The sequence below is a fragment of the Giraffa tippelskirchi genome, chromosome 13, assembly GCF_054371585.1.
Source record: "Giraffa tippelskirchi isolate mGirTip1 chromosome 13, T2T-mGirTip1v1.2.pri, whole genome shotgun sequence".
Taxonomy (NCBI): Eukaryota; Metazoa; Chordata; class Mammalia; order Artiodactyla; family Giraffidae; genus Giraffa; species Giraffa tippelskirchi.
The window spans coordinates 89,349,380-89,369,687 of NC_137287.1; the positions used below are offsets into that span (position 1 = coordinate 89,349,380).

The 20,308-nt window shown below is 42.7% G+C and overlaps 1 protein-coding gene across 7 annotated transcripts in view; it reads left to right on the forward strand.

Annotated features, from left to right (window-relative positions):
* Nucleotides 1-20,308, forward strand: part of LARP4B (La ribonucleoprotein 4B) — a 95,686-nt gene that overhangs the window by 26,565 nt on the left and 48,813 nt on the right. For 5 of the 7 annotated variants that reach the window (XM_081560683.1, XM_081560679.1, XM_081560680.1 and 2 more), the window contains exons 2-3: nucleotides 4,478-4,612; nucleotides 5,229-5,288. In XM_081560683.1, coding sequence (XP_081416809.1) covers nucleotides 4,532-4,612; nucleotides 5,229-5,288 — 141 coding nt within the window. In that variant the 5' untranslated portion in view covers nucleotides 4,478-4,531. Of the gene's footprint in view, nucleotides 1-4,477; nucleotides 4,613-5,228; nucleotides 5,289-15,582; nucleotides 16,764-20,308 lie in introns of all 7 variants that reach the window. The other 2 variants (XM_081560677.1, XM_081560678.1) reach the window with 1 other exon arrangement.

Consider the following 20,308-nt stretch of genomic DNA (forward strand, 5'->3'; position numbering starts at 1 on the left):
TCCTTCACCTTCATCAAGAGGCTCTTTAGTTCTTCTTCACTCTCTGCCATAAGGGTGGTGTCATCCGCATATCTGAGGTTATTGCTATTTCTCCCGGAAATCTTGATTCCAGCTTGTGTTTCTTCCAGCCCAGTGTTTCTCATGATGTACTCTGCATATAAGTTAAATAAGCAGGGTGACAATATACAGCCTTGACGGACTCCTTTTCCTATTTGGAACCAGTCTGTTGTTCCATGTCCAGTTCTAACTGTTGCTTCCTGACCTGCATACAGGTTTCTCGAGAGACAGGTCAGATGGTCTGGTATTCCCATCTCTTTCAGAATTTTCCACAGTTTATTGTGATCCACACAGTCAAAGGCTTTGGCATAGTCAATAAAGCAGGAATAGATGTTTTTCTGGAACTCTCTTGCTTTTTCGATGATCCAGCGGATGTTGGCAATTTGATCTCTGGTTCCTCTGCCTTTTCTAAAACCAGCTTGAACATCTGGAAGTTCACGGTTCACGTATTGCCGAAGCCTGGCTTGGAGAATTTTGAGCATTACTTTACTAGCATGTGAGGTGAGTGCAATTGTGCAGTAGTTTGAGCATTCTTTGGCATTGCCTTTCTTTGGGATTGGAAGGAAAACTGACCTTTTCCAGTCCTGTGGCCACTGCTGAGTTTTCCAAATTTGCTGGCATACCGAGTGCAGCACTTTCACAGCATCACCTTTGAGGATTTGGAATAGCTCAACTGGAATTCCATCACCTCCACTAGCTTTGTTCGTAGTGATGCTTTCTAAGGCCCTCTTGACTTCACATTCCAGGATGTCTGGCTCTAGGTGAGTGATCACACCATCGTGATTATCTGGGTCGTGAAGATCTTTTTTGTACAGTTCTTCTGCGTATTCTTGCCACCTCTTCTTAATATCTTCTGCTTCTCTTAGGTCCATACCATTTCTGTCCTTCATCGAGCCCATCTTTGCATGAAATGTTCCTTTGGTATCTCTAATTTTCTTGAAGAGATCTCTAGTCTTTCCCAATCTGTTGTTTTCCTCTATTTCTTTGCACTGATCGCTGAGGAAGGCTTTCTTATCTCTCCTTGCTATTCTTTGGAACTCGGCATTCAGATGGGAATATCTTTCCTTTTCTCCTTTGCTTTTCGCTTCTCTTCTCTTCCCAGCTATCTGTAAGGCCTCTTCAGACAGCCATTTTGCTTTTTTTCATTTCTTTTCCATGGGGATTTTCTTGATCCCTGTCTCCTGTACGATGTCACAAACCTCTGTCCATAGTTCATCAGACACTCTGTCTATCAGGTCTAGTCCCTTAAATCTATTTGTCGCTTCCACTGTATACTCATAAGGGATTTGATCTAGGTCATACCTGAATGGTCTAGTGGTTTTTCCCTACTTTCTTCAATTTAAGTCTGAATTTGGCAATAAGCAGTTCATGATCTGAGCCACAGTCTGCTCCTGGTCTTGTTTTTGCTGACTGTATAGAGCTTCTCCATCTTTGGCTGCAAAGAATATAATCAATCTGATTTCAGTGTTGACCATCTGGTGATGTCCATGTGTAGAGTCTTCTCTTGTGTTGTTGGAAGAGGGTGTTTGCTATTACCAGTGCATTCTCGTGGCAAAACTCTATTAGCCTTTCCCCTAATCAAGACTGTGAAGGGATTCCTTTAAAACAAACTTATTTCTCCAGGCTACTGCTTTCCTGGAAGAAAATGAAATGGACTGGTCTAGAACTATATATGCATAAATTTTGAATGCATCAGTCCCAAATTGGAGTTCTATTAATTTGGTAATTTTCTGTTCTTAAAAAATAAATTTCTTTTATTTTTTCCAAAACTTTAAATTTTTTATTTTGTATTGGGGTATTGCTGATTAACAATGTTGTGTAGTTTCAGCTGAACAGCAAAGAGACTCAGCCGTACGTATATCCATTTCCCCCAAACCTTCCTTCCATCTGAGTTGGCACATAACATTGAGCAGAGTTCCACATGCTACACAGTAGGTGCTTGTTGGTTATCCATTTTAAATGAAGCAGTGCATACATGTCCATCCCAAAGTCCCTAACTAGCCATTCCACTCCTAGCAACCATAAGTTAGTTTTCTGTGAGTCTCTTTGTGTTTTGAAGTAAGTTCTTTTGTATCATTTCTTTTTAGATTCCACATACAGGGGATATATATGATTTCTCCTTCTCTGTCTGTCTTCACTCAGTGTGATACTCTCTCAGTCCCTGCATGTTGCTGCAAATAGCATTATTTCATTCTTTTTAATTTTTGTTCAGTCGCTCAGTCGTTTCCAACTCTTTGCGACCCCATGGACTGCAGCATGCCAGGTTTCCCTGTCTCACCATCTCCCGGAGTTTGCTCAAACTCATGTACATTGAGTTGGTGATGCCTTGCAACCATCTCATCCTCTGTCGTCCCCTTCTCCTCCTGCCTTCAGTCTTTCCCAACATCAGAGTATTTTCCAGTAAGTTGGCTCTTTGCATCAGGTGGCCAAAGTATTGGAGTTTCAGCTTCATCATCAGTCCTTTCAATGAATATTCAGGGTTGATTTCCTTTAGGATTGACTGGTTTGATCTCCTTGCTGTCCAAAGGATTCTCAAAAGTCTTCTCCAGTACCGTGGTTCGAAGACATCAGTTCTTTGATGCCCAACCTTTTTTATTGTCCATCTTTCTCATCCATGCACGACTACTGGAAAAATCATAGCTTTGACTCTGTGGATCTTTGTAGGCAAAATAATGTCTCTGCTTTTTAATATGCTGTCTAGATTTGTCATTGCTTTTTTCCAAGGGGCAAGCGTCTTTTAATTTCATGGCTGCAATCACCATCCGCAGTGATTTTGGAGCCTAAGAAAATAAAGTCTGTCACTGTTTCCATTGTTAATTGCTGAGTAATATTCCATCATGTATTATTCAGTCATTAAAAGAATGAAATAATGCCATTTGCAGCAACATAAAGGGACCTAGAGAATGTCATACGGAGTGAATTAGGCGCTAGTGGTTAAGAACCCATCTGCCAGTGCAGGAGATGTAGGATCCCTGGTTCAATCCCTGGGTTGGGAAGATACCCTGAAGCAGGGCCTGGCAGCGCGCTCCAGTATACTTGCCTGGAGAATCCCATAAATAGAGGAGTCTGGCAGGCTACAATCCATAGGGTCACAAAGAGTCCGTCTTAACTGAAGCTACTTAGCATGGACACACACACATTCCGTTATTTGTATGTACCACATCTTTATCCATTCCCCTGTCGATGGACATTTAGGTTGTTTCCATGTCTTGGCCACTGTAAACAGGGCTATAAAGAACATTGGGGTGCATATAACCTTTCGAATCATGTTTTTCTCCAGATATATGCCCAAGAGTGGGATTACAGGGTCATGTTCTTAGTTTTTTAAGAAACTTCCATACTGTTATCTATAGTGGCTGTACCAGTTAGCATTCCCACCAGCAGTGTAGGAGGGTTCCTCTCTCTCTACACCCTCTGCAGCATTTGTTGTTTGTGGGTTTTTTTGTATTTAACCATTCTGACCGGTGTGGGGTGATATCTCATTGTAGTTTTGATTTGCATTTATCTAATAACTAGCCATGACAGAGGAGGAGATGGTTGGATGGCATCACCGACTCGATGAACATGGGTTTGGGTAAACTCCGGGAGTTGGTGATGGACAGGGAGGCCTGGCGTGCTGCGATTCATGGGGACGCAAAGAGTCGGACACGACTGAGCGACTGAACTGAACTGAATAACTAGCCATGTTGGCATCTTTTCATGTACCTGTTGCTTATCTGTTTATCTTTGGAGAAATGTCTTTTCAGGTCTTTTGCCCATTTTTTGAGTGGATTGTTTATTTTGATGCTGTTAGGTATCTTAAGCTGTTTGTAAATTTTGGAGACTAATCCCTTGTTGGTTACATTGTTTGCAAATATTTTCTCAATCTGTGGATTGTCTTTTCGTTTTATTGTTTCCTTTGCTGAGCAAAAGCTTTTAAGTTTAAGTTGGTCCTATTTGTTTCTTTTTGTTTTTATTTACATTATTGTGGGAGATGGATCAAGAAAGATATTGCTGTGATTTATGTCAGAGTGTTCTGCCTATGTTTTCCTCTAGGAGTGTTACAGAGTTCTATATATACATAGATTTGGGATTCATCAATCCCAAATTAGAGTTCTTGTACTTTGGTAATTTTCTGTTTTTAAAAAATGAATTTCTGGACATGAGTGGGTTTGTATATGTTAGCATTTGGTTTCTAAATCTTAGGATATTATAGTTACCAAATTAATATGAAGAAGAAACTTATTCTTTTAAAAAAATATAATTTCTTGGGTGTGAAAGGTGAACATTATGGGCAAATTTCTTTAAACTACTTAGACCACAGAGGGATAAACATATGACCTGGAAAACTTGAGGATTTTAAAACTGCTTAATAGTTTCATTTTAGAATTAAATACCCTCTGCACTTCAAGTTACCAATTTACTGTCTGTCGTTTTACAGGATTCTCTGGCTAACATTGAACTTCTCCCAGTGGAGCCACAAAGTAAACAGCTCATGACTTCTGATCAGGACGCTAAGGTTGTGGCTGAACCGCAGGGCCAACGAGTCCAAGAAGGGAAAGACAGCACGCATCTGGTGAGTGGGCATCCAGGCCAATGCTGGCCCGTGCACCCTCTTCTCTTGTGATAACAGGCTCTGCACTCTACTCAGAACACTTATGCTTAAATATAGGGGTAAATTCTGAGTATACTTAGGGCTTGCTTAGTAGAGGAAATTTCAGATTTCTAGGTGATAGAGAAAACATGGCATTATAGTTGTTAAGACTTAAAGCTTTGGATTTAAAATCACTAAGATAAAGGCAGTGATTTATAAATATTTTAATAACATGATAGCCATTGTGGTGGTATTTATTTAAAGAGTTAACTAGAAATTATAATACAGATTTTAAATTTTGACTGCATTTGTTTATTGTAAGCTATTATCATGTCAGGCAATGATATTTAAAGTTTCTAAATGATGTTGGGAAAAGTAGGTTTTCTTAATTTTTCCAGTTGAAACGACAAGGAATAACACCAGTCAGAATTTAAAGTATTTTAAATTTCAAGGCTCCTACATCATTTTGAATATCTCATTAAATTTGTCATATAAGTGTGCTTTTCTCAGTGGGTTTTGTTTTGCTAAATTACCATGGTTTGAAAATGTGTTTCTTTGCATTGTAGTGATGGTGTGTCTGGTGTTTTCAATTTTACAGATGAATGGTCCCATATCTCAGACAACTTCTCAGACAAGTTCCATTCCAGCTTTGAGTCAGGTAATTCAGTTCAGAGATTAATCATAGCTAAAGCTCACAGACAATGCATTATAGAAAATATTAATTGTAAAGAAATTAGAAAATGGTTCCCCAAAAAGAGAGTGGGGGAGGACCCACTTTGGAACAGTATGTCAGTACTGTGTGTTCTCTTCTAGTGTGTGCGTGTAGCTCTACAGACAGCTGAGTGCCGCGTGTATTAATTTCATCTGTTCATTACAGTGTTAATGGTTCACTGATCATCTAGTGTGTGTATGATTAACTTTACATTTCAACAGCCTGTATTTCTTAAAGCATGGAAGTCATATTAAGTTTTTACTAAGAATGTTGGTTTCACTGTTTGCATTTTCATATATCAGATGCATTTGGAGTCAGGCATGTTTAGGCTGGCCGTCTTCTAAGTGATCTCATAAATCCTACAGAATTTTAAAATTAAGTCTTTAAGTAATATTACAAAATTTATAGTCAGCCTCATCTACACCCCAACTTATAAGCAGCTCACGTAGAAGTTAAAGGCGAGGATTGGCTTGTTGATATATTTGTAATAAGGCAGAATTTTAAAAAATGAAGCGTGTCCTCCAAACTACTATATTTTATCATTATTCTATTATGTATACAGGGTTTTTGCATATTATATTTTACACTGATTTTAAGTGAATATTATAATATTTTAAGTCATTTGAAAGTCAAATACAAGAGTTACCATTATACAGAAATCACTGACAAATTTAAAAAACTGTTTTAGATCAAATCTCCCACCTCCTCTTGGTTGATTCGTGGTCTGATACAATATTCACATGTGTTTAAAACCCATGTTAGGGCATAAAACTAGATATTTGGATTCTGTGGGTGGGTTTTGGTTTGAGGTTTGCTTGTTTTGTAAAATTATGTTGCGGGAAACAATTGAGATAAGACCTGCCTAGAAAAGAAGTGTAACACTTGAGCCGGCATTCAGTATTCATTTCTGTGGAGAAATGATTTGCAACGAGTGCTGCCTGCACATGATTTCTTTGTCATTGTAAAGAGTTCATGTCTTATAATCGAGTATTACATGGCTGGTTCTTGGTCCAGCTCTGCTACTCAATACCCCTGGTGTCATAGACCACATCTCTGACACCTGGTATTGTAAAGTATATGTATTCTACTCACCAGTTTTTCAGAGTATTTGCACACTTTAGGTTTTCATAGGATCACTAAATACTAGAACTAGAAAGGATCATCATTAAGAGACCATCTGGGCTCACAACATGTGTGTTCTTTAAAAGTTTATAACAGATTTGCATTCTGTAGAAAGTAGGAATCTTGTTAAAGAGTACATACATTTTTATGTAGTTGTAAACAGTATGTATTTACATATTTTACCTCATGCTTTCCCCTCATAGGAGACTTCATCTGTATATACCCTTGTACTTGCCCTGTGGTATTTTCTTTATGTTGATTTGCCATCATTTCTTTAGCTGTTCAGTTTTTGGGTACATTGAACGTGTTTCTTTTTTTCCTGCTATCATAAGTGCATTGCTTTGAACATTTTTCTAACCAGCATTATAATGGCACACCTGTGTATGGACAGCTGAGTTGGTGTGGTGGCTCTGAGTATTGACCCTTCGTAGTCTGCAGTTTGTGCAGTTGCAAAGTGTCTGTGCTTAGCGGTCTGATTTGGGAACCTGTCTTTTTTAAGGTTTAGTCTTTCCCCTAGAGTTGGATGCAGTGTAAGTAGGAGGATAATGGCCTTAGTAATGCTCAAATAAATATCTGAATAATTCACGAGCAGGTTTGCATTTAGGCCATGGCGCTGCCAATTGTTTGTTATACAGCTCCCTGCTAATCTCCTCCCCCAAATAATACCCTTATTGAGTTGTAACTATTTGCAAGTCTAGCCAATCAGTGAGTGTAAAAAGTGATCTTAATTGGAGGAAACTGAGAGCAGAGAGGCTTTAGCAGTTTCCCTAAGATTTCTCATCTGTCTAGGATTTGAACCTGGGCAGCCTGGCTTCAGAGCCGACTCAAGAAGAGATGCATCCTCTTTGGCATGTGTTATTTCCTTTAGAAAGAGAAACAAGTAGAAAGTAATACCAGAAGCAAAACCTAGCTCTTGTCAGCCTTTGGGAACAGTTTTGCATTGTCTCTGAGTGGTTGAAATTAATTTGGGATAGAGCTAGAGGATTTTAGGTGGGGAATAGCATGACTTATAAAAAGATTACTTTGACTTCATTGTACTAGTAGAATATATTGTAGTGAGCCAAGAATCAGTTCAGTTCAGTCACTCAGTTGTGTCCGACTCTTTGTGATCCCGTGGACTGCAGCACACCAGGCTTCCCTGTCTGTCACCAACTCCCGGACTTGCTCAAACTCTTGTCCATCGAGTCGGTGATGCCATCCAACCATCTCATCCTCTGTCATCCCCTTCTCCTGCCTTCAGTCTTTCCCAGCATTAGGGTCTTTTCCAATGAGTCAGTTCATCACATCAGGTGGCCAAAGTATTGGAGTTTCAGCTTCAGCATCAGTCCTTCCAATGAATATTCAGGACTACTTTCCTTTAGGATTGACTGGTTGGATCTCCTTGCAGTCCAAGGGACTCTCAAGAGTCTTCTCCAACACCACAGTTCAAAAGCATCAATTCTTCGGCGCTCATCCATGCATGACTATGGGAAAAACCATAGCTTTGACTAGATGGACCTTTGTTGGCAAAGTAACGTCTCTGCTTTTTAATATGCAGTCTAGGTTTGTCATAGCTTTTCTTCCAAGGAGCAAGTGTCTTAATTTCATGGCTGCAGTCACCATCTGCAGTGATTTTGGAGCCCAAGAAAATAAAGTCTCTCACTGTTTCCATTATTTCCCCATCTATTTGCCGTGAAGTGATGGGACCAGATGCCATGATCTTAGTTTTCTGAACGTTGAGCTTTAAGCCAACTTTTTCACTGTCCTCTTTCACTTTCATCAAGAGGCTCTTTAGTTCTTCCTTTTTTGCCATAAGGTTGGTGTCATCTGCGTATCTGAAGTTATTGATATTTCTCCCAGCAATCTTGATTCCAGCTTGTGCATCATCCAGCCCAGCATTTCGCATGATGTACTCTGCAGGTAAGTTAAATAAGCAGGGTGACAGTATACAGCTTTGACGTACTCCTTTCCCTATTTGCAATCAATCTGTTGTTCCATGACCAGTTCTAACTGTTGCTTTCTGACCTGCATACAGATTTCTCAGGAGGCAAGTAAGGTGGTCTGGTATTCCCATCTCTTTCAGAATTTTCCACAGTTTGTTCTTATCCACACAGTCAAAGGCTTTGGTGTAGTCCATAAAGCAGAGGTAGATGTTTTTCTGGGACTTTGTTGCTTTTTCTATGATCCAGTGGATGTTGGCAATTTGATCTCTCGTTCCTCTGCCTTTTCTAAATCCAGCTTGAACATCTGGAAACTCATGGTTCACATTGTGTTGAAGCCTGGTTTGGAGAATTTTGAACATTACTTTGCTAGCATGTGAGATGAGTGCAATTGTGCGGTAGTGTGAACGTTCTTTGGCATTGCCTTTCTTTGGGATTGGAATGAAAACTGACTGTTTCCAGTCCTGTGGCCACTGCTGAGTTTTCCAAATTTGCTGACATATTGAGTTCAGCACATTAACAGCATCATCTTTTAGGTTTTGGAATAGCTCAACTAGAATTCCATCACCTCCACTAGCTTTATTCATAGTGATGCTTCCTAAGGCCCACTTGACTCCACATTCCAAGATGTCTCGCTCTAGGTGGGTGATCACACCATTGTGGTTATCTGGGTCATGAAGATCTTTTTAGTATAGTTCTTCTGTGTATTCTTGCCACCAAGAATAGAAGCAAAGAAACCAAGTTAAAGAACTAGTGAGTAAGGTGAGAAATGATGGTGGCTTAGACTGAAATGAATGGATTTTGGATTTTCTGGAAATCCATAAATGGCACCAATTTATGGATTGGATGTAGGGATTGGAGTGAGGAAAAAATAGATGAGGGATAGTTGAGCAACTTTGTGGATAATGGTTTTATTTTGAGATGAAAAAACTGGAGAAGTAAAGCTTTGTGGACGGAAAACCCACCTGTTAAAAATTTAAGTGAGCAGTGAAGTAGGTCACTAGTGCCAGTTGGTCCTAATTAGAGAGGTTAGGGCCTGAGATGTGAATTTGGAATCCACAAATAGGTTTTTTATTGTATTCCCTGTGGCTGAGCTGGTAAAGAATCTGCCTGCAATGCAGGAGACCTCAGTTCAATTCCTGGGTTGGGAAGATCCCCTGGAGAAGAGAAAGACTACCCACTCCAGTATTCTGGCCTGGAGAATTCCATAGACTGTATTATTAATTAGTCCATGGGGTCACAAAGAGTCAGACACGACTGAGTGACTTTCACTTAATAACTTCACCTAATGATATAGAAAATAATATTAAAGCTATTGTAGTTTATGTGGATTAGGTAACTGAGTTACCTAAAATAAAAAATTCAATTAAAAAGTAACTGAGTTGCCATTTAGAATAAAATCAACTCTCATACTTTTGTCAGACGCGACTGAGCGACTTCACTTTCACTTTTCACTTTCATGCATTGGAGAAGGAAATGGCAACCCACTCCAGTGTTCTTGCTTGGAGAATCCCAGGGATGGCGGAGCCTGGTGGGCTGCCGTCTGTGGGGTTGCACAGAGTCGGACACGACTGAAGCGACTTAGCAGCAGCAGCAGCAGCATACTTTTTTTCTTTCTATAATTTTTTGCCCGTCTTAAAAGTTTTATGTCCTTCAGAGGTGATGGTGGCTTTGTAGGATGACTGAGAATGTGCTTTTCTTTTCAGTTGTTTGGAGGAGTTTGAGAAGCATAGGTGTCAGCTCTTCCTTGTGTGTTAGGTGGAGTTCCCTGGAGAAGTCATCCAGGCCTGGACTCTTGTTTGCATGGAGTTCGTTGTTGTTGTTTTTAAATTGCAGATTGTATTTCACATCTAGTGATCTGTCTGTACAAGTTACCTAATTCTTCACTTAGTTTCAGTGGGCTATGTATTTCTAGAAACTTGTCCATTTCTTTTAAGTTGTCTGTTTTGTTGACATATAACTGTTCATAATAATATTTTAACAGTGTTTTGTTTTCCATGGTATTGGTTGTTAGTTCTCCTCTTTCATTTCTTATTTTGTTTTGTTGTATTTCTTTTTTCTTCTTGGTGAGCCTGGTCAGAGGTTTGTTACTTTTGTTTATCCTTTCAACAAACTAGTTCTTGGTTTTATGGTCTTTTTCTTAATTCTCTGTGTCCTCTCTGATCTTTATTATTTCCTCCTATCTTCCAGCTTTCGGTTCTGTTTATTGTTCCTTTTCTAATTCTTTAGGTGACAGATTAGGTTGATTATTTGAGCTTTTTTTTTTTTGTTTTTTTTTTGTGGAAGTCATGTATCACTATGAACTTCCCTCTTAGAACTGCTTTTGCTGCATCTCATAGTTTTTGTATGGTTGTGTCTTCATTTGTCATTTGTTTTGAAGTAATTCTAAAATTTCCTCTTTGATTTCATTGTTGACCCAGTGGTCTTTTAGTAGCATGTTGTTTAGTCTCTATGCAATTGTTTTTTTCTCTTTTCTCTTTCTGTGGTTGATGTTCTACTTTTACGCTATTGTGGTCAGGAAAGATCCTTGAAATAATTTCTATTCTATTCAGTTTGTTGAGGCTTGTTTTGTGCCCTAGAGAATGTTCTATGCACTCTTAAAAAGAATGTGTATTCTGGTTTTTTTAGATGTAACATCCTGAAAATATCAGTTAAATCTAATTGTTCTGTTTTGTCATTCAGGATCTTTGTTGCCTTCTTATTTTCTGTCTGGAAGATCTATCCATTTATGTCAGTGGCATGTTAAAAGTCTACTGTTACTATATTCCCATCCATTTTTTCTATTTATGTTTGTAGTATTTGTTTTGTGTATTAAGTGCTCCTATATTGGGTGCATATATGTTAACGAATATTATGTCTACCTCTTGTGTTGATGCTTTTATAGGTGTCCTACTTTGTCATTCTTTGTGGTTTTTGTTTTAAAGTCTATTTTGTCTGATGTGACTATTGCCAACCCCACTTTCTTGTCATTTCCATGTGCATGAAATGTCTTTTTCTGTCTCATTTCCAGTTTGTATGTGTCTTTTGCCCTGAGGTGCTCTCCTGTAGGTAGTATACTATTGGTTGTTGTTTTATTATCCAGTCTGACACTGTCTTTTGATTGGAGCATTTAATCCATTGACATTTAAAGTAATTATTGATTAGTATGTATTTATTGCCATCTTAAACCTTGTTTTGCAGTTAATTTTGTATTTTTCTTTGTTTCTTTTTGTTTTTCCTTTTGTGGTTAATGGTTTTCTTTCATTATTATGCCTGAGTTTTTTTTTTTTTTTTTTTTTTTGGTTTTTGTGAATCCATTGTATTTTTTTGATGTGTGGTTACCCTGGTTTTCCAGTATTTAACCCATAACTGTATCTACTTGCTTTATACTGATCATCATGTAAGCTCAAACACATTCTAAAAGATGTACATTTTCTTACTCTTCTTCCCCACATTTTTCATAACCTTTTAAGTGAGAACTTTTTTAAGATTGTCATTGATTTAAATTCTTTTTAATAACATAGAACGACTGATAAATTCTTATTGCGTGTAATTCTTATAGAAATAAAACTTGATTGCTGAAACCTATATAATGCAAATTGGTGGCATTCATTTTTAGTCTGGCAGGTGATATTTCACTAAAATGAACGCCCCTTCACCAAGTGCTCATGGTACATTACCAAGAATTTCTTCGAGTTTTCCGCAACCTGAACTACCGAGTGCCAAATGAACAGCTTCCTATTGCTTTTATGGATATACTTCTGTGTACACCTTGGTGTCACCTAGCCTTCCCTGGGCATGAATGAAATTATGATGTGCTAGATCCAGTTCTTTTCTCAGTGGGTTAGGGCTTCCCTGATAGCTCAGCTGGTAAAGAATCCACCTGCAGTGTAGGAGACCCCAGTTTGATTCCTGGATTGGGAAGATCCCCTGGAGAAGGGAACAGCCACTGTTCTTGCATGGACAGAGGAGCCTGGCAGGCTACAGTCCATGGAGTCACAGAGTCAGATCGGACACCACTAAGCGGCTTTCACTAGGTCAGTTTAAGTGTTGTTGCCTAGCAACAGTGCACTCTTAAACCTATGTTTGTGTTTGCATCTTTGAGAGAGCCTGCAGATATCCCAATTTGAGAGAGTCAGTGGTGCATTTACTGATAGGATGCTTTCCCAGAGGCTTGAAGAATGGGCGGCATGTGGGGTATAAGACAGAGTTGTTCTGCACAGTTGAGAGGGGTGGCTTTACAAAGCATGATGAGATTTGGAAATCAGGGGGAGGAAAGTGTAGAACGGTCAGATTGAATTGCTATCATCATGTTTAAGTAGAATTCCTATACTTTTTTTTTAATCAAAAACTATCTGTTTTATAAAATGTTAGTAGTCCACCAGCCATAACTTGTAGGTTAATGTAGGAAAATCTCTCTCACAAAAGAATTAACAGAACTATTTTATTTTAAAAATGTCATATTTGAATCATAGTAAGAAAAAGAATCTCTTATACAGAGAACAAAGCTTACAGATGCTGCAGTAAGTTCCGACCCATTGTGGTGCTGTTGGCTCTGGGCCATGGGATGCAGGATAACTGCACTCTTCATGCTCGAAGAAGGGTTTCATTTGGGAACTTTCAGGGGTCCCTGGACTGGACTGCAGGTGTAGATTTCTTTCTCTCTTTCTCTTGCTCCTTCTGGTTTTTTTTACCAAAACTTTTGAACATCTGCAGAAATACAGTAATAAACCTCAGTGTGCCCATCTTGACTTGAACAGTTCCCGCCCTTGTATTTTGCTTTTTTTTCCTCCCCTCTGCACACATGGTTTTTGAAAGTGTTATGTCTGTATGTATTTACTTCTTTATTTTCAGGCCAGGTATGTTTTAATGCAAACCCCAGATAGCATGCTATTCACCAAGAACCCTTCAATATACATCTCTTAATGGACACCATTCCAGTTTTGTGCCTAGCATGATCATTACTGAATACCCACAACTATAAGAACCTAAGAATTTTAAAGAAGACATTTTTACTGTTGTTTCCCTTTGGAGAATATGTATGTTAACTCCTTTGGTTGGCACCATTCTGTGAAATGCAATTCAGAGAATACTGAAACAGGGTAGAAAAAGCCAAACTCTGTAGTGACTGCTTCTGGCTGGGATAATAATGTTAATTAGTTTTCTATTGGATTTATGAGAATAAGAAAAATGCCAGAAAGATCTTCTGTGTTATGTGTGTGTTTGGACTCTGGGTGCAGTTTGGACTGTCGGGCATGAGGAGATGGCCACTGGACAGGTCTCCTGTGATTCGGATTTGGGACTTGAGTGGCAGGGACATGTGACTGTTGTGCGAGGGTTATTTTTGGGATCTGGGTGTCGGCTTCTTGTCAGAAACCATAGAAAGTTAGTGGGAGATGCACTTGTGGAGGCTCAGAAAGCAACAGGCATTGTTATGTGAGTTTTTGAACTTTTGAACATGGGTTGTTGCTTCCGCAAAGAATTAAGTAATGACAGTGACAATGAAAAAACTGGCCTGTTACAAAAATCAGTGGAGGAGAAGGAACCGGAGAGCAAGATAAGTAAAACTTTATCTTCATTATTCAGTGCCTTTGGAGATGAGGAGCTTCCTGGCAGTGGACACAGGGACAGCGTGTGGGCTGGGGTTTTGGCAAGGCTGACCCGCAGACAGGGCCCAGCACCCAGGCGGCTGCTGGACTCCTCTCCCACGTCCGGGCTCTTTACTGGGTCTGGACACGTAGGTGAGGCTGACGGGAACCCTGATGTCACCGATTTGGGGCACTGTGGTGAAGGTGCCCGGAGCCCTCCGTGTGGGGGCCTCCCTGCTGGTGAGAGGCCCTGCTCTCCAGCCCCAGCGCCCCCTGACCAGGGCCTTGGCCACAACTTTCCCAGCCACTGCCCAGCCACCTGGGAAAACTCCAAGGTGGGGAACAAGGTGCTGGTCACTGTTCATATTGGTAGTGCTGCTGACTCCTCAGATCTGAGTGGTGAGGAGAGGGCAGGCAGAGATCTTGTTTGTGGTGACCGCAAACGTTGTAGGAATTCCCGAGAGAGCAGGTTTTACAGTATTTGTGCTGTTGATCCTGATGGCCCAGAAGGTGGAGATGAGCTGTGTGCTCATGCGTGTGAAACAGCTGCAGCTCCCCAGAGCTGTCCAGCTGTCACCTCCGAGGGGGCCCACAGAGGGGCCCAGCCACCAGACAGCGCTGGCCATGGGCCCGGGGGATCGGAGGCCCCTGGGGCAAAGTTGCCCCTGCAGGGCAGGCCGCTCTCAAGGGAGAGAGCGTGGGCTCTCAGTGAGAAAGCTCAACCTCGTTCTGCCCTGGTGAGTAACAGTGACCCACCCTGTGCCACAGACTTTGGTGCCTTGCTGGCACAGACCTTCGCCAGCTTCCCTGAAGCTGACACAGAAAGGAGCACATTCCGTAATGTGGGCACACTCTCCACTGTAAACATCCACGCAGACGCTGACTGCCTAGTAAGTGCATGCACCATCCCTGAAGGGAGATCACGTGGCAGTTCACAGCCTGGGGGTCTGGTGACTGATTCACAGAGTACTGTAATCAGTGGCACTTCACATGTTGAGAGAGAGGGTGATTGTGGGACCATAACAGCTCGTGCAGATCAGAGTTTAAACTCTGGAAGGGAAGGAGCAGGTAACTCTGCAAAACCACTGAAAGACAGCGATTGTTCCAGTTTAGATGTTAGCAGATCAAACTGCAGAATCCTTTCAGTAAGTCAAGACAGAATCAGTTTAAATTCAGGAAGATGTATCACTTCAGGGACCTTTAGATGTCTGCCCAGTCGTGCGAATTTTCAAGACTCAGCCCCTCACAGAGGCAACGGCCCAGGGCCCTTGGTGCTTGAGGAGCAGCGCCTGGGAGACGGCAGTGTGGAAACTGGACGCGGCCCGTGTGCAGACAAGGCCGGCTTGTCTTTGCTGTCTCAGAATCATCCATCTTACCAGGATGAGGGTGACACTAGCATTTTGGAAGATGAAGCTTGTGGTAAGAGGGCATCTGAGTGGAGAGCTGCCACCCAGGTGGACCTGAGTGTGAACACCAGGGCCAGCAAGGCCTGGGCCCAGAGCCGCAACGTGGTGTGTGCAATGTGGGCATCAGCTGGGCCAGGGATGTTCCAAGACTCGCAGGGAGCACCTCCACACGGCAGGTCCCTCCTCAGCTCCAGGTGGCCTGCAGGTGATCTTGTTTCCTCTGCAGGTGTTTTCACCTGCGCCGAAGAGGAGAGTGAAACGGAGGGTGAGACGTGTGTGAAGAGCTCAGGGAAGGACCCTCACAGGCCAGAGAGTGCTGAGCAGGAACCCCCGAGAGCCAGTCACAGGGACACCAGGACAGCTGCCACAGAGAGGGTCCAGGTAGACTCCCGAACAGCCTTTGACTGGGAAGCAAATGCACAGAAACGCACAGCAGTGCCCAGTCAGGGTGTGCTTGCTCGTGTCAGTTCTGGTGGAGCAAAGAATCCTGACTTTGAGACAGCTCACACAGGAAGGAACGGTGAGACCTACCGAGTGAATGACGGCAGTCATGAGGATCTCAGCCTTGCACCACCTGTAAGCCAGAGTTCGGCCCCAGGCGTGCAGGACTCAGAAGGCATGTGGGTGAGCCCTGTGTACAGTGGTGGCAGCCCTCTGCCGAAGCAGGTTCTCTCCCAGTCATCTGGAGACGCTCCTGAGCCCTCTGGTGGGCGAGCATCAGGGCTGAGAGAGCCAGAGCTGACTGGTGGAGAAGAGGAGGAGGTGCTCCGTTTGCAGGAAGGCAGTGGCGGTCCCAGGACTGCCAGCCACGCAGGCCTGTGTGGAACAAGCGCACACGCATGCCCTTTCAGCCAGAGGGGTGCCAGGCCCACGGCGCAGGGACCTGCATTACAAGGGGACATGGGCTTGGTGGTTTCTGAAAGAGTGGAGTTAGGGGTTTTTCGTTCAGGGTGCTCCTGCATGCCTGTTGTTTACCCTGCCCAAGTGGACGGGCCGCAGGGGATTCCTGTCGTCCCAGGTGACAGCGGAGAGGTGGCCATCCCAGATTGTGAGTACCCTGCTCTGTCGCTTGTGTCTGAAGAGCTGTCTGAGGGGGATTTGCGGACCCCCCCAGGGCATCAGCACCCCCAGTTTCTGAGTGCACTTTCCTGCTACCCGATGGCGGAGGTGGCAAGTCAGATGTTTTCTGAGGGGCCGGCAGATGGTTGCAGATATCAAGCGGGCTGTCCATGGACTGATACAGTCACGAAAGACACCTTAGAAGATGAGCAGATCTTTAGTGAGGACCTGCACTGTAAGCCCCAGGACCTGGAGATGTCTTTGTTTTGGATGGAAAAGCCTCCTTTTCAGCTACCAGTGGCAGAAGATACGGTCATTTGGGGATGGCAAGAGACAGGTGCACACTTAGTAAGTATGCTGTATCAGTTTTTATTGCTGTGATGTGCTAATCTTTCATTTTGCTTTTTAACTGGAATTAACAAAGATTTATTCTAAACAATTGTTAGTTGTTTCAATGTTGTTATTAAACAAAGTTAATATAGCATCACTTTAACCATTTCCAAAGTGCGGAGTGTGAATTCGGTTCCCTCTTAGTGTATTGAAGCTAGAATCTACGTGTGAACTTGGAGCACTAATGCCTATGGTACAGGTCATCAGGCATGGCTGTTTGTGGAGGCCACCCCACCCTGTCTTCATCCATCCTGTCCTAGCCACTTGCTCCTTGTGGAGTGGAACAAACATTTGGCCCATTGGGTGTTTAAAATCACTGCAGAAGGTTACACTTGGAGAACACAGAGAAGTTGAAATCTCTGCTTTCTATTGCTTTTGCATGGCAGCCGTCCAGGGAGGTACGCTTGGTGCTTTTAACTGGCTCCAGGATGTTGGTTCCCTCTTCTCATCAGAAGCACCTGCAGAGTTTTGGAAACCTCACTGCTCATGCCCCACTGGTTTGGGAGAACCAAACCAGCACATGATCCTGCACTGAGCAGGTCGTTTGAGCATCTTCCTAGAATTTCTGTAACAAAGGCAAACATTCAAGAAACAGGAAGTTAGTCTTGTTCTTGATGCAGTCCTTTGGACATGTATACTTGTAGTTAACAAAATCGCATTCATTCAGTTTATTTTTAGTGGTTTTTGTTGTATTAGGCAAGAGAAATAGTAATAGTGAACAGATAGATGTGGCTCAAATATGCCTATTATATGGAAACAAATAAGTAGAAACAAAATTCTATAATTTATCCACTAACCTCCTTTCTTTCCATTCCATGCTCAGATTTGGGAGTTTTTCCCGAAACAGTTATGTTCAAGTTAATCAGTTTTATTCCTTCAGTGGTTCTGGAGGCGAACACCACTTAACCGCTTCTCTCAGTGGACATGGCCGACAGCTGGCCCCAGCTGTCCACATCTGTCCCTCAGGTGGAGCACACACGGCTCCTGCTCTTGCATGGGAGGGTGAGGTGCGTGTGTGCTGCTCTGTGCCATGTGTCTGGCAGTGTGCTCACCTGACACACTACACTTACTGGTACTGCTTTTTATTCAAAACTTGGGTCTTCAAAGTGCCTGTGCAGACATCTCGTTAAGCTATAAGTAGCTGCTATTATGCTGTTTTACAGGTAACAAGCCAGAGTTATAGATGTCATGATTGTGAAGCCTTTGAATTGCTCTGAGTTGCTAAACTTAATGCCAATCCAGGACTAGTCCAGGCTCACTTAAACTTTAGAAAATGGGCACTTCTTTCCCTTCTATATCTCACCTGTCTTACATTCTCCATCTGCCTCCCCCTCCTCTGATACTCGGTTTTCTGGTTCCTACTCACTAACTTGTCAGTGGGATGGTTCCATTTCCTGGCCAGAAGATGTAAGTCTATGAGTTGGTAGGTTATTTATTTTTGTTAATGGAGCATAGCACTGAGGGGTAGTGTTTCTTTGAGTGTTGAAATTTGGGGATACTGCACTCTTCAAAGAGTAACGTGGTCATTTGTGTAGAATGGCTTCAGAATGTGGCCATTATTGTCAGCTCACTGCTAGTTCTACCAACTGTTGCTTGGCCATGATTTTTCAGGGGAAAAATAAGACTTAGGAAGCCACACAGATGAAACTTGAGTTGTTGATGATCAGTTGGAGGTCCCTGTGACTGCAGGAAAATAGCTGCATTTTGAAGAAATGTGTTTAGTACAAGTGTTTCTCATGTGAGTTATAAGAAGTTAGTGAGCTCTTGATAAATGTTTTGTTTTTTGATATTAGAACACAGTTTTCTAATTAGGATCATTTTTGTGGGCGAGTTACTTAACTTTCTTCTGCCTTGGTTTCCTTACTTGTGTCATGGGGCTCTCGTGACTCAACTCAGGTGCGTGCCTGGGGTGCGCCTGGCACCCAGCTGCCTGTCACATCTCCATTCTTGCATCCCCGTCATACCTCAGAATATCCCTCGAATCCTGACTGACTGCTGGAGATTGTGTGAAGCCCCTGATGCCTGATTTGGATTTGAGTGTTTCCTACTGTAAAAGTAGTCAGTTGTACACGGGTAGTGTTCCAGTCAGCTGTGGCATAAAACCTTGCACAAGTTGTCACATACTAGAAAGTAGAATTTTATGTTATTACATCATGAAACATTCGTTCTTTGCACATGTTTCTCGGGAAACTCCCTGCTGGGCTCAGGACTGCAGGTGTCAGTGTGCCCAGAGTGTGTGTGCCTTAGAGTGTGCCCAGGGTGGATGCCCGGGAGCCTATGGGGAGGACAGGACATGCCTTGTGGGCGAGTGGAGGGGGAGGAGCCCAAGGCCTGTGTGGCTCTTAGGATGCTGTTTGTGGGCAGTGTGCTTCCAGGACTGTGTGTGTTTGTGTGTGTGTGTGTTGGTGAGCTGTAAAATGTGTGTTGGTGATGCAGTATAGCCAACTACAGGTGGTGCTAAAAACGAGGAAGACCTCGTGCAAAGTGCAGGTTGGAGTTAGGAATTTAGAGAATGTATAGTGTGTCCATGAGGTCAGGGGTCTGTTCCGTGGGTGGAAACCTTGATGTGTATCATGTGGGAGAACGAGACTGGGTGTAACCAGAAGAGGTGGGTTATGAGAGTATTAGTATAGGAAAAAATAAAGGCATGAATTTGAAAAAAAAAGAGAGCAGAGAGAAAAGGTGTACCTGCTGAGGAGGGCAGTGGTGCCCATGAGGTGTGGAGGTTGTCTGTTACTGTGCTTGGCGCAGTCCTGTCTGCCTTGTTCCCGGACCACCTCGTGCTGTGCCCAGCACTCACTGAGGACGTCAGAAGTGTGTGTTGAAGACATAAGTGGACGTGCAGGAGCAGAGTCCAGCAATGAGCTGAAAGTTCAGATGTGACATAAGAAGGGAGCTTGAAGACTCAGTGCTTCTTGAGGGAAACATTCTTGAAGGAGAAGGGGTACCCTGTTCTTGGTCCTGTCTGGTACTTAAAATTTAGAAGGACTCCAGATCAGCCCTCATGTAGGTGCCTGGTTCTGGGCATGATGTTTATTGTCCATGCCTCGAGGTATGGGCAGAGGATACTCTATAACTTTATCCACATCAGCCGCTACCTCAGTTTCACAAATAGTTTTTTCACTGCAAGTGTTAATCACCCCAACTAGAGTGAATTTGTTATTATTATTATTTTTTTTTTTAAAGGTTGTTAACCCACACGTTGTTTCCTAGTTGTCTCATCATGGTGTACTGGCCTTGGAAACAGCCTCTCTGGGTAGTGCCAGGAGGCTGCTCCCAGCATGGAGCTGCTGCCTGGGCTCCTGGGACCCAGCCTGTCCCCCTTTTGCAGCCCTGGCCCTGCTTGGTGGAGTCATGACGTGCAGTGCCTGGAGAATGCAGGTCATGGCCAGGCTTGCTTAAGAATTGGGGTGGCTGCCCCAGGGCATCAGCTTCTTTTAGATTTGGGGGACTCTTCAGGGTTTGTAAGCAGGAGAGAGAAAATTCAAGGGTGGTGGTGGGTT